At 38.1% G+C, this 17076-nt stretch overlaps 1 protein-coding gene across 1 annotated transcript; it reads right to left on the reverse strand.

The window, feature by feature from the left end:
• Positions 1-416: 416 nt before the first annotated feature.
• LOC308217564 (uncharacterized protein) lies at positions 417-968 on the reverse strand. Its single transcript, XM_080610701.1, has one exon. The coding sequence runs from the start codon at positions 933-935 to the stop codon at positions 570-572; it is 366 nt and encodes a 121-aa protein (XP_080466827.1). The 5' UTR covers positions 936-968; the 3' UTR covers positions 417-569.
• Positions 969-17076: the final 16108 nt, after the last annotated feature.

The following is a 17076-nucleotide window of genomic DNA, read 5'->3' on the forward strand; positions in this document are numbered from 1 at the left end:
TATCAACATTACAAAAACCTATAGCCATATAATACACAAACTTTACTTGATCAGCAGATTAAACATTTAAGTTTACTACAATATGCTTTTTCCAAAAGGTCTACAGGACTTAGTCTGTTCCAAAGGTAAGTCAGGGTGAATACGTGCCTAGGTACCTTTGTCTTTGAAAACACCACCTATACCTCAAACACAAAATCAAGAGTTTCATTGCCATGAAGTCACAAATCTGATCATTGCTGTGGTTTGTCTTCTCCCTCTAGGATCGCTGAACATTCTCTTATAAAATCAGAAATTTCTGATTATACATTCTTTGGATTTTTTTTTTTTCATTGGTGAGTATTTGCTTCACTAATCATTAACTTGACCATTGCAATTTTTTACCACTGATTCTATGAAGATGATCCTTTACCTTTGGTTGCAGACACTGTACTTTGCATCAATACAGCTGTCCTGGGTTCAGCAGTGGCAGTCAGTTGTTTTTTGTTTTTTTGTTTTTTTGTTTTTTTTTTTTTTTAGGTGAGGCACAGCACTTTAATGGTGCAGGCAGCGCCCAGCTGTCTTGGCAGTCCTCATTCCCGGTGTGTCTTCCCTGGCTCCGTTGCCAGGCCGTCCCGGGGCGGGCAGTGCCGCTCGGCAGCGCCGTTGCGTCCGGCCCGGGCGGCGGGGGAGAAGGAATGAGCGCGGGGCCGAGCGGGCCCGGGGCCGGAGGCGGTGCCGGGGGAGCGGCGGGCAGCGGGGCCCGTCCTGTAGCAGAGCGCGGCCACCGCCCCGCCGTAGGCACGCCAGGCCAGGCGCACGCCGAGCAGGCTGAGGCCCAGCCAGAGCAGCAGCAACTGGCACAGCGCGGCCCGCACGTCCTGCGCTGCCCACTCGGCCGCCAGCTCCCGGCCCAGCGCACCCAGCGCCTTCCACGGCGCCTGCCAGCCCGCCGACATGGCTGCCGGGCGGCACAGCGGGCCTCTCCATAGAGAGCAAGCTACCTCTCCATAAATTAATGCAACATTGGCAGTGTAGGAACAATATGTGCTCAGTTGCCTAAATAATGCCTCAGGATACCAGTAAGAATTTATCACCTGGATGAATTCTAACTGGATTCCAAGTCAAAATGCAGGTTTAACTCCTAATTTTCTAGAGATTTCTTAAATTGTTTAAAAAATTCTTTAGAGATTTTCTAAAGATTTCTTCTGTGAAACCCAGAAAACAGTTTTATTTTCTCTGTTCAAAAGTTCTTCATAAGCAAATGGTATGGATAATATATATATATATATATATAATAATGGTATGGATAATATCCTCTTCTTACCAGTTGACTGTCTGCTTCTCATTAAAGTTATCCTACAACTAGACCAACTGAACATACAAATTGGCTGATACACAATTAACCTTACGATAATATTGATGACATTATTACCATTATTAGAACACCTGCATTGGAGGATTTCATTCTCTGGAATTGTAAACATTAAATTTATGTTGAAAAAAAGCCCTAAATATAGCAAGAATGCTGACTTTGTTCCCAAAGGAAACATGAATCTAGGCTCTTTTCTTTCACTAGAACTACTGAAAGTAGCACAGGTATTTGTCATTAGCCCTGACACTATCTCACAGAAAATCAACATATCTGAAGTCTTACTTTTGAACAACTGAGATTGCTCTTTATGAAAAGCAAATGGTGGACATGCTTCAAACCTTAAAAGATTTCCAGAGATGACAACACTAGATTATTTACTACTCAGGTAATTGATTTGATGTAAGGGTTCTAAATGGACCTAAAACTAATGTTAAAGTCCGGTATAAATGGAGGAAAGAGAGGTAGACTAAAACATAAAAATCTCTGGAGGAATATAAAGGTTCAGGAAGGCTTATGCAATCAATATCACAGAAGACAAAACCTCCAAGACCCCCCAACATTAAAGAAACAGCTAAGAGACCCTTCTGAGACTGAATTTCGTAGCCAGTTATATGGGTTGACAGATGTAGGAGAGGAATATTGAATACCTATTGCATTGAATACAGCAATAGTATACAGGTAGTTCACCCTTCTTCCTCTTGATCAGTACAAGAAATAACTAGTCTCCCTCATTCTGACGTTAAAATTTGGGTGGACTATTCAGATTGTTGTCCCTTGCATACTAGGCTGCAGCAACAGAAACAATATTCGAAGTCAGATTTTTGCTCTAGATATACCTGGAAATTAATCCTGGATGTTAAAGTGCTTGGTTCTGCAGTTTAAAAATTTCCACTGGTATTTACTGATGCAAAGTACAAAGAGAAAAAATACTTAGGCTTCACAATTCTAAGTTTTTACATGCAATATTCATAGAATCACAGAAACATAGAATGGTTCGAGTTGGAAGGGATGTCATCTAATTTCAACACCCCTGCTACAGGCAGCAACATCTTCCACTAGACCAGGTTGCTCAAAACCCCAGCCAACCTTGACATTGAACACTTCCAGGGATGGGGCATCCAGCTTCTCAGGGCAATCTGTTCCACTATTTCACAACACTCATAGTAAAGAATTTTTTTGTAATGCCTAATTTAAATCTACCCTCTTTGAGTCCCCTTGTCCTGTCACTACATGGCTTCCCAAGAAGTCCTTCTTCACACTTCTTGTAGGCCCCCTTTGGGTACTAGAAGGCTGCTCTAAGGTGTCCCATGAGCATTCTCTTCTTCAGGCTAAATAAGCCCTCCTCTCTCAGGCTGTCTTGGTAAGTAAGGTGCTGAAGCCCTCTGATCATCTTTGTGGCCCTCCTCTGAACTCACTTGAGCAGGTCCATGTCCCTCTTATGTTGGGGGCTCCAGAGCTGAATACAGTATTCCAGGTGGAGTCTCATAAGATCTGAGCAGAGGGGGAGAATCACTGCCCTTGACCTGCTGGTCACACTCCCACTGATGCAGCCCTACATAGAGCTGGCTTTCTAGGCTGCAAGCATACACTGCCAGGTCAAGTTGAGCTTCTCATTAATTAACACCTCCCAAGTCCTTCTCCTCAGGGCTACTCTCAACCCAGTCTCTGCCCAGCCTGGGGCAGAGATTGCCCAGGTTGGGATTGTCCCCACCCAGGTGCAGGACCTTGCACTTGGCCTTGTTGAACTTCTTGAGGTTTGCACTAGCCCAGCTCTCAAGCATGTCAAGGTTCCTCTGGTTGGCATCTCTTCCCCCCAGTGTCTTGGTGCATCGCACTGCTTGGTGTTATAGGCAAACTTGCTAAGGGTGCACCCCAATCCCACTGTCCATGTCACTGACAAAGATCTTGAACAGAACCGGTCCCAGTACAGACCCCTGAGGAACAACACTCATCACTGGTCTCCATTTAGACATAGAGTCATTGACCACAACTCTCTGAGTGTGACTATCCAGCCAATTCCTTATCCACCAAGTGATCCTCCACTTTAGAGACACGAATGTCGCACAGGACAGTGTCAAATGCTTTGCCCAAGTCCAGTAAATGATGTTAGTGCTCTTCCTTCATCCACCAATGCCATGGCTCCATCATAGAAGGCCACCCAATTGTTAGGCATGGTGTGCCCTTAGTGAAGCCATGGTGGCTGTAAAGAATCACCCCTTATTGTCCATATTCCTTAGCATAGTTTCCAGGAGTATCTGCTCCATGATCTTGCTGGAAAACAAGGTGAGACAGACTGGTCTGTAGTTGCCCATTTTTTTCCCCATTTAAAAATGAGGGTTATGTTTCCCCTTTTCTGGTCAGCATGAAATTCACAAGACTGCCATGACCTCTCAAATATGATTGATAATTGCTTAGCAACTACATCCACTAGTTCCCTCAGGGCCCGTGATTGATATCATTCTATCAATTAGCAGGAGTTTATAAATCTTAAAGGCTTCCTTGTAACAAAAAAAAAAAAAAGAAAATAAATTAAAAGCCACAATAAAACGTGCATAAAGACTGTAAATCTCAGTTAATAGCTGAGCATCAAGAAAAACTAGAGAGCTAAAAGGATAAAGGTGTTTTCAGTCTCAGTTTAATTTGCATGTGTTCACACTGAATCATTCAAGACAGATTTTAAGGGTTGTAGACTAACTTCTAAATTGAATATCAAGTGTATTTCATTATTTTAAAAATTATTAGGTGTGCATTGTAATTTTTATATTTCTCTGAATTTTCATGAGTTTTTCTTTTTAGCTTTATTTATTATCTTATTTTTAGCTTTATTTTAGGTACTATGTGCTTCTTGGATAAATGAACATACACTCTAAGAACTAATTTTACCCAGTTATTAAGTTGATCCTTTCACTGCATTTGCATAAATAACAGACAGAATTGTAAGGTAAAGGATTATTTTTTCTTCTTTACTCACATATGGCTTACAGTCATCTAATTACACCACTTCAACTTGCATCAGGTTTGTCCTTCAAGAATATAAAAAGAAAATACTGTTCACTTAAAAAGAAGCAGAATCTGACCAAAAAAGAAAAAAAATTATAAGCTAATGAGAAATAAACTTAATCATCTTGAAAATGGCCTAAGCTAAAAATAACTGAGAAAATAAAAGGCACTGTAGCAGTTATCCCAAGTAATGGTGACCTATTCTGAGTGGGCAAATTAAAAATAAAATTGGTTAGTCAAAGACAGTGTTAATAATATCTAAAAACTTTAGGTTGATTTTGAACTTCTTTTTAATTCTTGTTTCGGATTCAGTATTTTTCATATAAACGTATGTCTAGTTAATGAGGCTGGATAAGTTTTTTTCAGTTTAAAGCATCTTTCTTCTTTCTGAAATAGAGCTCTTCAAGATATTGGGTTATAATTGCATATGATTTTTTTTTTTTCATTCATGTTTTTGATTTCATTTGTGGTTGGAGAGTGCTTTTCTAGTGTGGCTAATGTCTGCTTATCTGTTACTCTTATACTGTCTCATTGTTGATGAGATTTTCTCCTTTTTTGTGGACTTCTTTCAATGTAGAATAATCTTTTCCTAAAATACATATATATTTAGAAATCCTTATATTGAATAAATACTTATGGGTCAAATCCTCAAAAATGCTGTGGGCTTAGAGAAGAAAATCATGAAAGGGAGCTTTTCGGCAATATCCTGAATTTTCAAGGCAGTTAATACCAGGAAGAAACTGTAGAAGCTCTTCAAGAACTACATTGCCAGAAACTGTAAAGGTTCAAAACCCTGAATATCTTTTCAATACTTAACTGGAAAATGTATAGTTTCCTTTTTAAGTTTTTCCAAGGTTACCTACTTGAAAATTATTACTTTTCTATGAAAATGAATACATAATGAAACAACAAAATCTGGAAATGCTACTTAGAAGTACCTTGTGGTCCCTTGTAGGAAGTGAAAAGAGGGCATCCTCTGACTTCATTAAAATCCATTCTTAATTACATTTTGTTTCCCATAATGTATCCTGATGCAAATTCTTTTTAGGAAATAAATTACTTTCTAAAATAAGCAACTGTGAACATTCTACAGCTAGTTCACTCAATAATTGGAAAATTCTGAGATAGGAATCCAAATTTTGCTTTCCCAAAGTAATGTCATATTTCTGAATTGAGGTTTGGCATATGGGACACTACCATTCCCCTTTTTTAGATGTAGTTGCACTATTTATGGGATACTCTAATATCTTCTTCAAAGATCAAACTCTACAGTCTAATGAATCAGCCATTAGCCTAACTGGACATCTGAATTACATGTCCTGGTTTAAACTGATAGAATCAACTATGATTCTATGATTCTATCACTTTAAATGAGGACGTACAATTCAGATATTTAAGTGTTCATTCAAATATACAATGTCAACAAAATAAAGGCAGAGCATCCCTGTTCTGAAATATCCTAGAGCACCCTAATTTAAGCCTCTGTGGGATTCAGACAGAGAACAGATGTGAAAGATGACTTCTATAACCTGAATGAGTTACCAAACTACAGACTAATAGGCAAAAGCCAGAAACTAACCTAGTGAACTTTAGGAGCTGCATTTCCATTGTCTTTCCTTCTACTGAAAGTGTCTGAAATAAAATGCACAAGCCTTGTTTCATATTAAATGAAACCTATTTTTAGTAGGAAGGTAATTTATTTATGTGTCCATTTCAGTATAGGCACTCCCTTCCTGGCCAGATTCTTCCCTCACAAACTCATAGAAAACTGGTATCTATCCCACAATCATAGTAAAGGCACCAGAACCAAGAGTGGGTTTGCAGCTGTTCAGAAACTGTTAAAGTGAAATTGTTTTATAGCTTGATGATGCTTTGTCTCCAAGCTTGCTTGATTTTGTTCTTTGCTAGCTTATAGCATGTCAAACAACATGGCTTAACATGTTATACTCAGCATTTTGACTGTTTCTCCTGTTCATTTGCACTTCCTTACTGCCCCCTTATGTTGCAGTTTCACATTTCTTATACAGCTCAATCTGCACAGCTGTGGACACAATATATTCTAATGTGCAGTAGTACACACTAATGCTGGGTCAGCTCTAATATCACACAAACAAGCATTAGAACATTATTTTATCTTCACAGGTTTCTGACCATTATTTCACAAGAACATAAAATGATAACAGCATAGTCAGCTGAGAAGGAATTCCAAACAAAATGGGTATGTAACAGTTTACACAAAAAGCTGAGTACTGACTTGAGGCAGAATGCTAATTTTAATTTTTGTTTTCATTTGAAGAAAATGATAGGTAGAGAACAGAAAAGCTCATCCCATCTGTGTGGTTCTTTCTTCTTCTGTATTCCTAATGGATGCAATTGAATGTCCTAGCACTGTCAGAGGTTTTTAGGGTTCAGGGCTCTTGTTTTTCCTTCCCAGTCGTCATAATTTTAGATATTAATTCTGTACAATTTTTAATAAAAACTTACATTTGCATTCCCTAGCAAATATAGCTTTTCAGTGCTGAATGTGCAAATTCTAAGAAATGAGTTAAATACCTTCTCTTCTCTCCAAAAGAGATGTTTATTAAATTGGCAGTGATAGAATGATGGCACATCTCACACATACATTTATTCAGTGAAAAGATCTGGTGTAGCATTTGGTGAGAAAGTAATTACAATCTATGTTAACACAATATGCATGGTATGCCACTGATTGAACATTGAGTTATGTTTGATGTCAGTCATTTCTGGATTTTTTTTTTTCCCTTTTACTGGCTGCATATATGACCAAAGTACTAGGGGAAAAAATAAAAAAAAAAGAAAATACAAGCAAAAGAAAAGAAAAAGAAAATAAAATGCAAGGAAGATTATAGGGATTTTTTTTTTTTTTTTATTTTTTACAGATCACAGCAGTTACCCATTTTAAGGCAGGTAGAAACAATATTGTTAATACTGGCAATAAGTTAAGTAATGTTTAATGATTTTCTCTGGAAGATTTAAACAACAAACGCAATCCTAAGACATTATCCCAATGGAGGAGGCACCCTACTGTGTGGCACTGTAATACTTTCATGTTTCCCAGACACTACATGTGTCAGGGTCTTGTAGCTGGAACACTTTGCAATAATTCCCTGCATCTTGGGAGAGATACAAGGCTGAAGGGGTCTGCATCATGGGAGAGACATGCAAGACTGTAGGGATACCATTTCCAGTACCTCAGAATGGAATAAGAAACTTTCTCAGAATCAGTACCTTCATATTTATTCCTTAAAGATTTTTGCTATTATCAAATTTCAAAGAATGTCTCTTTACTAATAGGCACACTTTTAGCGCTGCCTGTTTATTTTATCAAGATTATTTTACCTGGTTATTTCATAATAAAGCCATCATCATACATACCCACTATTTTGACACTGAATAAGTTTTCAAAATAACAATTTCAAATTACAAAAAAAAAAAAAAACATGAAAAACTAAACATCTGTCAGTTCATTTTAACCGAGACCTGGTTCATATTTACTCTAACAGATAGAAACATTTAATACTATGTACCTTTTCAAGTTTCATATTGTTTAGACTAATGAAGTCTTTTCAGAGGTTTCAAGGTTATATTTGCTTTCTTAACTATTATCAATACCTTTGTGGCCAGCTGATTCTCAGAGGGTATGTGAGGAGCTGAGAGTGGATGCACTGAAAGCTAATGCCTCTTCTAGCACTGAGATGGTGACATGGTTTATGGTGACATTCAAAAAATATTTCTGAAATCTGATAATACTTGGGTTTCTTTATTTATTTTTTCCCTACATATATACATTTTTTTCCAGTTGTGGGGTTTTTCTCCTATAAACAAGAGTTTTTTATTAAAGCATCCCTTGGAAACTAAGAAAGTCTGAAACCCAGCAAAAAATCCTTCATTCTCAATGTACTAAGAATAATGTGGATTTTAAGCAACTGACCCCAATCCACAACTGCTTGAAAAGTCCTTTAAGACTCCTTGGCCAGCTACCATGGTGTACTGCTTTTGCCTGAGATAGTTTTCTTGATAGTAACTGATATGGGGCTATGTTTTGAATTTTTTATAAAAACAATGTTGATAACACAGGGATGTTTTCCCTATTGCAGAGCAGTGCTTACACTGAACCAAGAGCCAAGGTCTTTCCTGCTTCTCACCCCAACTCACTAGCAAGTAGGCTGGGGATGCACAAGAAGTTGGGAGGGGACCCAGCTAGGACACCTGACACCAAATGACCAAAGGTATATTCCATAACATGTGATGTCATGTTCAGCATATAAAGTTGGAAGAAGAAAAAGGGAGGATGAGAGATGTTTGAAGTGATGGTGTTTGTCTTTCCAAGTAACCATTATGTGTGATGGAGCCCTGCTTTCCTGGAAATGGCTGAACATCTGTCTGCTGATGGGAAGTGGTGAATTGTTTCACTTTGCTTGTGTACACAGCTTTTGCTTTACCTGTTGATCTGTCTTTATCTCATCCTACAAGTTTCCTCACTTTACTCTTTCGATCTTCTCCCACATCACATCAGGGAGGAATAAGTGAGCAGCTGAGTGCTGCTTAGTTGCTGACTGGGGTCAAATCATGACACATTGCTAGCTTTCCCATATAAGGGGACTTCTTGTGTATCAATATACTCTCTTAAGACAGACTTATGGGAAACAGGGTTTTTTCTGTCCTTTTTTTTTTTTTTTTTTTCCCCTGTAACGGGGCATTTTTCCAAATATCTAGCAGGGTGGATTTTCAAACTTCCAGGAAAACTGGTGAGCATATTTTCATAACAGTCCTGCGCATGTGCAGAACATACAGTGAATCTGACTGTACTTTCTTACTTTTCACATAGCATACAGTTCATTCTTCCTGTGCAGAGAACAGAAATCCTAATGCTGTGCCCAGGACATCCAAAATTCTTAGATAAATTCACTTTTTTTTCGACAATTACGATTTATGATTCTTCTTGTTACCCAAAATAAATCATGTCTAATCTAGTTGAGAATGAGCATATCTATATAAACTCAGAACTTCTAGGATGCTCCTAAAAGGTGAGTCACTTATCAGATTATTTATGTTTGGTAACAACAAATTGTCCTCACACACACCCACACACACACATATATGCATATGTACATTGGGGTTTGAGGTCACTGTTAAGAAATACAGGAGTGAATTTGTGTTATCTTTGGATTACTTGTGCATAAGAACCTAAGTGTACTGTAATTGACTGCCAATTTGATTTACCAGCAACATTACTGTCAAAAAAAACAATTCCTCTGATCTTGCAATTCCATTTGTTAGAATGACAGGTGGAGAAGGCTAGCAAATTTGGCTATTTGAGTATAGTAACAGGCAGCTTTTCCTGGAACACTGCATTGCCATTGTTCCTGGACAGTTTATTTCCTTCCATCTCCTGCATTCCCTGTTCATACCTGCCACTGTAATATCTTCAGTCTTTCAGAACAGAATGCAGTTGAGAAAGGTGTATCTGAACAGCACAAATTCCAAGAGCTAAACAATCATTTTTTTTCTTAGGCAAAACATGTATTTATATCTCTACTACAATTTTACTTACCTCCCTCACTCTGGTATGAAACATGGCTGGTTTTTCCAGACTTAGCTTTTCCTTCAAAACATATTTCTTACTGTTTATTTATCATTCAGTCATGACTTTAAAAATGTGGAACCTCCGTTGCTGTGCAGAAGATAAATGCCCTTCCACACCTTCCAGGTGTTGATTATAATTTGTATTGTATAGGAACTTGTAAGTGTGAATATATGTATCTTAGAAACACATGTACATAATTATAGATATGTATGAAAGAGAGGAAGCAAGTGTAGTAGTGTAAATACCCAGAAGTGGTAATTGCACTGTTGTTATTTCTACCATCTACTTTAAAAGATTCATCTAGGCCTTCCTATGTCACTTCAATGCATGGTGCAAGAATGTACAGTCACATAATATTAAAGACCAAATTGCTGAGAAAAGCAGTTCCAAGTGCAGGCATGGTTTGTAGCTGAGCACTCTAGTGTGGTGCACAGGAGGTGTTCCTGAACTGGGGAACCTCAGGGGAAGCCTAGAAACCTGACAAGAACCTACAGCTAATGTGACAGAAGCTGACAGGGCTTGGGTGGGGCCAGGAGCAACAGCAGTCAAGTCCCCCCAGAAGACATAAAAGCAGCTCTTAGGGAGTGCTAGCAACCGGGAGTGCTAGCAACCAGAAGTGCCATGAAAAGGGTGGGCAAACAAGGCATGGCATGTCAGCAAGAGCATGGTGCTGCAGTTTGCATTGCAGTGTATGTGTGTTGTGGTTTAAACTCAGAACTACTCAGTCTTTCTCTCACTCCCCACCCTTCCTCCCCCACCCTGCTCCCGGAGGGATGGGGAGGAGAATCAAAAGAATGTAACTCCCACGGGTTGAGATAAGAACAGTTTAATAACTAAGGTATAACACAAACCACTACTGCTGCCACCAATAATACTAATGATAAGGGAAATAATAAGGGAAGGGAATACAAACGCTCACCACCTGCTGACCGATACCCAGCCCGACCAAGCAGTGATATAGCCCTTCCTGGTAACTGCCCCCAGTTCTACATCCTGGACATGATGTGCTGTGGTATGGAATACCTCTTTGGCTAGTTTGGGTCAGGTGTCCTGTCTCTGCTTCCTCCCGGCTTCCCCTCCTCTGTGGCAGCGCATGAGACTCAGAAAATTCTTGGTCAGAGTAAATATTACTGAGCAGCAACTAAAAACATCGGTGTTATCAGCGCTGTTCCCAGGCCAAAAGGTAAAAACACAGCACTGCACCAGCTACTAAGAAGGATTAAAATGACTGTTACTGCTGAACCCAGGACAACGTGGAAGGGCATGCAAGAAGGGTGCTGAAGCTCTCTCATCTCATCCAGGGAGCAATGGTATCCACCTGGCAGAAAGCCAGGGACTGCACCCACCACAACTGACTCAGCTTCGCAGAGAGAGCTCTGGTGGGAACATGCTGCCACCCAGGTGTGAGGTTGCAGGCCTTACTATTATGTCAGTAGTGGATGTCAGTAGTGAGCATACCTAAGGGAGGTGCACTCAGATAGAGGAACTCTTCCACTTAGTGACACCTCCTCCAGAAGGAAGTATATTGAGGAATATCAGGAAGATACTCCTGAAGAACCTGAAGCCATTGTGTGGCAGGAAAGCTATGACATAGTTGCTGTCATATAAACATGGTGGGATGACTCAACTGGAGTGTTGCAACGGATGGCTATAAACTTTTCAGAGGTATAGGCACGGAAGGAGAGGCAGTGGGGTAGCCCTGTATGTCAGGGAGTGTTTTGACTGTCAAGAGCTTAATAATGGTGATGATAGGGTTGAATGTTTATGGGTAAGAATCAGAGGGAACACCAACAAGACAGAAATCATGGTGAGAGCCTGTTATACCAGGATGAAGAGGCAGATTAAATATTTTATAAGCAGCTGCAAGAAGTCTCACGATTGCTAGCCTTTGTTCTCATGGGGGACTTCAAGTCATCAGATGTCTGCTGGAAATGCAATAGTGGAAAGGAAACAAGTGTAGGAGATTCTTGAAGCGTGTCGAATCGCATATAGTTGGTGACTGGTCACTGGTGGCGTCACTCAGGTCTTGATGATAGGGCCAGTGTTTAACATCTTCCTTGATGGTCTGGATAAGGGGATTGAGTGCACCCTCAGTAAATTTGCAGAAGACACCAAATTGTCTGGGAGTGTTGATCTGCTGAAGGATAGGAAGGCCCTGCAGAAAGATCTGGACAGGCTGGATCAATGGGCTGTGGCCAATGGTACAAGGTTCAACAAGGTGCCAGGTCCTGCATTTGGGCCACAGCAACTCCATGCAACGCTACAGTCTTGGGGAAGAGTGGCTGGAAAGCTGCTGGCAGAAAAGGACCTAGGGGTGCTGATTGAAAGGTGGCTGAACATGAGCCAATTTGTGCCCAGGCAGGCAAGAAGGACAACAGCATCCTACCCTGTATCAGAAATAGTGTGTCCAGGACAGTGATCATCCCCCTGTACTTGGTGAGGCCACACCTTGAAACCTGTGTTCAGTTCTGGGTCCCTCACTGCAAGACAGACATTGAAGTGCTGGAGCACATTCAAAGAAGAGAAATGAAGCTGCTGAAGTATCTGGAATGCAGGAGGCTGAGGGAAAACCTTATTGCTCTCTATAACTACCTGAAAGGAGGTTGTAATGAGATGAGTGTTAGTCTCTTCTCCAAAGTAACAAACAATAGGACAAGAGGAAATGGCCTCAAGTTGTGCCGAGGGAGGTTTAGATTGGGTATTAGGAAAAATTCTTTCACAGAAAGAGTTGTCAAGCATGGAAGAGGCTGCTCAGGGAAGTGGTTGAGTGACCAAACCTGAAGGTATCTAAAAGACATGTAGATGTGGTGCTTGGGGGCCTGGTTTAGTAGTCGAATTGGCAGTACTAGGTTAACATTTGGACTCAGTTGTCTGAAAATCTTTTCCAATGAAAATGATTCTATGATCCTGTGATTTTAATTTCGTACAAACTGCAGGACAAACCACAACAAACCGGGTGCATTTGCAAACAGTAGAACATTGTTGGTCCTTTTGTGTTTTGAGCAGTATGAAAATATCAATACAGTTTGATCACTGTTACTGATTCAGATTACTTTGCGTATTCAGAATAAACCAGCTAAGATAAAGAACAAATGAAAAGCGGCTAAAATCAAAGATTTTGCTTATACCTCATTAAATATCTACATTTGTGCAAAGTGATGATAAAAATTGTCAGGCTGAGAATGCTGATACCTTCACAAGCTGCAAGACAGCTAAATTGCTCTCTAATATTTTCCTTGTCTTTCAAATATTCAAAAAATTAAGGGGGGGGGGGGGAAGTGAGTAATGTGGATATTATATTTGAAATTTTTGTGATACGCAGATATTATCCAACCATTCCTGTCAAAAGTTTGATTGTCTCAGCTAGTGCTCAGCTAATTTAACCACAGTGTTAAAACTGTCAGTGGTACCCTTTGTGCAGTAATTGAACAGTACTAAGAAGCTTCATGACCTTTGAAAATGCCAGCTCCCAACCAGGGCCTGATGTAAAGTCTTTGCAAGCACACATATCCTTCTACAAGATGTAACTGCTGCAGCTGTCACACTCAATTTTTTTCTAATGTCAAACTCAGTTTGTCTTGTGTTTGGCATATTGAATTCTGTGCATACTTGTATATAACAAGTGTTATTAATTATTTCATTGTTTTTAGAGATATAATCAAAACCATGGTGTTGAAAAGCTTTTCTCTAAAGAATGAAGGATAATGTCTTCTTTTTAACTACCTCCTAAGGCTTATGTATTAGCGGTCATCACCTGAAATGTCTGGGAGTTTCCACTTTCTGTTAGAATGTCACTTCACTTAAGAGTTTCAGCATTTATTTCACAACAACATGTAATGGAATAAGTTATCTGGCTCCTAAAATGTTTTATGTTACAATTATAATGAAGTTCAAGAGGGCTTTTCATGATGAAGAGGTGTTACAGTGAGAAGATCTATTCATGATCGTATTTGATGAGTATCACATGCATGTTTCTCTTCATTACTATATAATAAACTGGCATTACCACACAGAGAGTAAAATACAAGGTTATAAAAGAATATGAATCATAGGTAAAAGGAGGTGGTATTTCACACTTCAGATTCTAAGCTCAGTGAGAATTGTTTTAGTTAGTTCTCATGAACACTGAAGGAGTCAATGCCTATTCTTACACATCTGACACCTGTGAAAAAATGTTATAATACACCCTTCAGAAAGAATGAAAATAAGTATGTGTATTTAGCGGCAAAACACATTATCAAGAGAAACCTTCTGGCAGTATGGGCAAAGGTCTGTGATGGAAGACAGAAAAATATACAAATGTAAACATAGCCAGAGAAAAAGAGCTGCTGTTTCTCAAAATTATTTAAATAATAGGTTTTCTATCTATCCAAAATTTTAATTATTAATTTGCATTCAAAAACTATTCAAATTAATATTAAACATAAGTTTACTTTTACTCTTCTAGTTATTTATTTAGTGTGTGTTTGTGTGCTTTTCTAGCTGAAAACAATGAAATATCATTTATTAATAATATTTTAAATTAATTTTCTTCTTTGGTCAAGAGGTGATATTTCCACAAGAGTATCAGATCAGACTTTGGCCATTCAGAATGGACTCTTCATTAGCCTCTTCTGCTGGAGCTATGTTACATTAACTAAAGTACTTTCATTTAGGTGACAGAAAGATAGAGAATTGTAGCCTCAGAAATAGGACAATAGTTTGAAGATATTTCAGTTCCAGACAATGATGCAGTAACAATTTATGTCAAACAGACAGTGTCAACACGCATGAATACAATACCTCATCCAGAATACCTTGTTGTGTGTGTTTAGCACACTTTCATTAGAAAGTGGAAGCCATGGTCTCAGATTCTCTGAAGAGAGGTGATAAGTTTCTGAGAATTGAAGAGAGAGTAAAGAATGGCACAGAATTATAAGTTTCTTGCAAAGTGCAAAGTAGGGAGAAGAGTTTGCTTGCTCTAGCAGTATTATTCAGTAATTTTTCCATACCTGTGATGAATGCTATGATTACTGAAAATTTATTTTTCAGAAAATTATTGCCTTTATATTTTCAGCAAATTGATTTGTTCAGATTCATCAGCTGACTTTGAAATATTTGATGACTTCTACTAGGAAAAGAATCTAAAGCAGGCCAATGCTAACATTTTTACTTTAGGACTTAAGTAGAAGATGAAAAATTATTTATAATATATAAATATATATAAAATAAATAATAATATAATAAAATAATTATATAATATATAATATAATAAAATATAATTATATATTAAGTATAATATATAAAATATATAAATTATATAAATTATTATAATTATATATAACATATAATATATTTATATATTAATATAATATATAAATTATATATTTATAATATATAAAAATATTATAATATAAAATAATGATAAAATCTCCTTCAACAAGCCCAATACATTCGATATCTCAAGTGGATTTCAGTGGAAAATTGGACAGCTACAAATAAAATTCCCCTTATCTTCTCTCCACACAATGCCTTCTCCAAGCAAATAATGGAAGCACTTTACGTATGGGATGTTCAGCCTTCCTAAGACCAAGTAGGATCTCAGTTTTTTTCATGACCACAACCTAGAATGCCAACAGCATTTCACAAGCCCTCAAAATACCTTACAATCTATGCAAAAGTTTTTTTTCCCATCCTAGCTCTGCTTAACTATGTCTGCACAATTCTAAAATTGAAAACTACAAAACAGTTCTTACATATTATTGCTATTGTATTGCTTTTTGTATTTGTAAGATATCGATAGATTAACTCTTTAGGATAAAACAGGTTCATGTTCAGCTTTCTTCCTTATGGACAGAAAGGTTGAGGTTGACTCTTTGAATTGTGCTACCCATCAACAGCCTAACTATGTTCATCAAAATCTTATTGACAGCAGTGCTGTTTCTTAAAAGTATACTCTCTCTATCAAGCTGTTCAGCAGGCTGTCTTCAACCAAAAAATATAAAATCATGAAATATTTTTCAGTCTGAGCAAAACCAAGAAAGACTGCAAAGCATTTAAAGAAACACTTTCAAGATAGGGAACTATGTGACCTTTAAGCAATCCGTGCCTTGCTCTAACAGTAGCAAATTCCTTTAGGAAAACAGGTTTTTGGTTGAGATTTCTCAGCTGTCTTGTCCTCAGCTGGGTTAGAAATTCCTGCTTGAAATTCAAGGAACCAACTTGTCTTCCACATATATATTCCTACATTGCATGTATGATAGATAATGCCAAACAGAGTTATTTATTCAGTCTGAAGCTACAAGAGAAATTTATTATTATTATTTTGCCAGATTGCCTGTATATATGTTCAGATGTCATAATAATGTAGTCATGGTATAAAAAAATGTGCCATGCTGTGGTCAAAAGAAGGGAGAACCAAGGTAAATTCTGGAACTGTACACTGCTTGAGAAAGTCAGTCTCTAACGGAAATTAAACCCTAAATAACTATCAGTTTCTTGGTCCTTACAATTCTGTTTTTCTTTATATATCAAGGATGTGGAAAACTTTGTTATTAGAGGTACTCCAGTGTACTAAATAAAGATGTACAGTAAAACTTAATCACTAACTCAAATACTCTGTCTTCAAAATAAAGCAAACACAAAAAGTTCAGGAACCAGAAAAAAAAAAATTCTCAGCTACAATCCAAGAAAATCTGAAAAACCATCAACAGAGAGAGAGGGGGAATGGTGCAAGGTCACTTACAGACATAAAGGCAAGCAGAAAAGACATGGCTTTAGGGTTTTATTTATTGCATTTTCTAGCAAGCAAACAGCATATATGATGTACATATAGGCTTTTGATCTGTACTGACCTTGCAGAGAAGTAGTAGATATACTAAAAACATTAATTACTATGATGGCATGTATCCAAAGTTCTGGCCTGGAGTCAATGTCCTGAATATTTCCCTAGTTTCTTCTCTAATGCACTCAAGGCTAGAGAAGAAATAAAACATAAATCTCCATTGCGGAACTTGAACACTGAGAACCTTTTTTGGATGTATTCTGATGTATTATGGATCAAATAACTTTTATAATGTTCATAATAAGAATATGAATGTAGCTCAAATATAAGAAAGATTTGTGATTATGTAAATCA

Source organism: Psittacula echo (genome assembly GCF_963264785.1).
Source record: "Psittacula echo genome assembly, chromosome: 2".
NCBI classification, from domain to species: Eukaryota; Metazoa; Chordata; class Aves; order Psittaciformes; family Psittacidae; genus Psittacula; species Psittacula echo.

Coding starts and splice junctions, on each gene's coding strand:
- LOC308217564 (XM_080610701.1), bottom strand. CDS start 935: ATGTCGGCGGGCTGGCAGGCGCCGTGGAAGGCGCTGGGTGCGCTGGGC.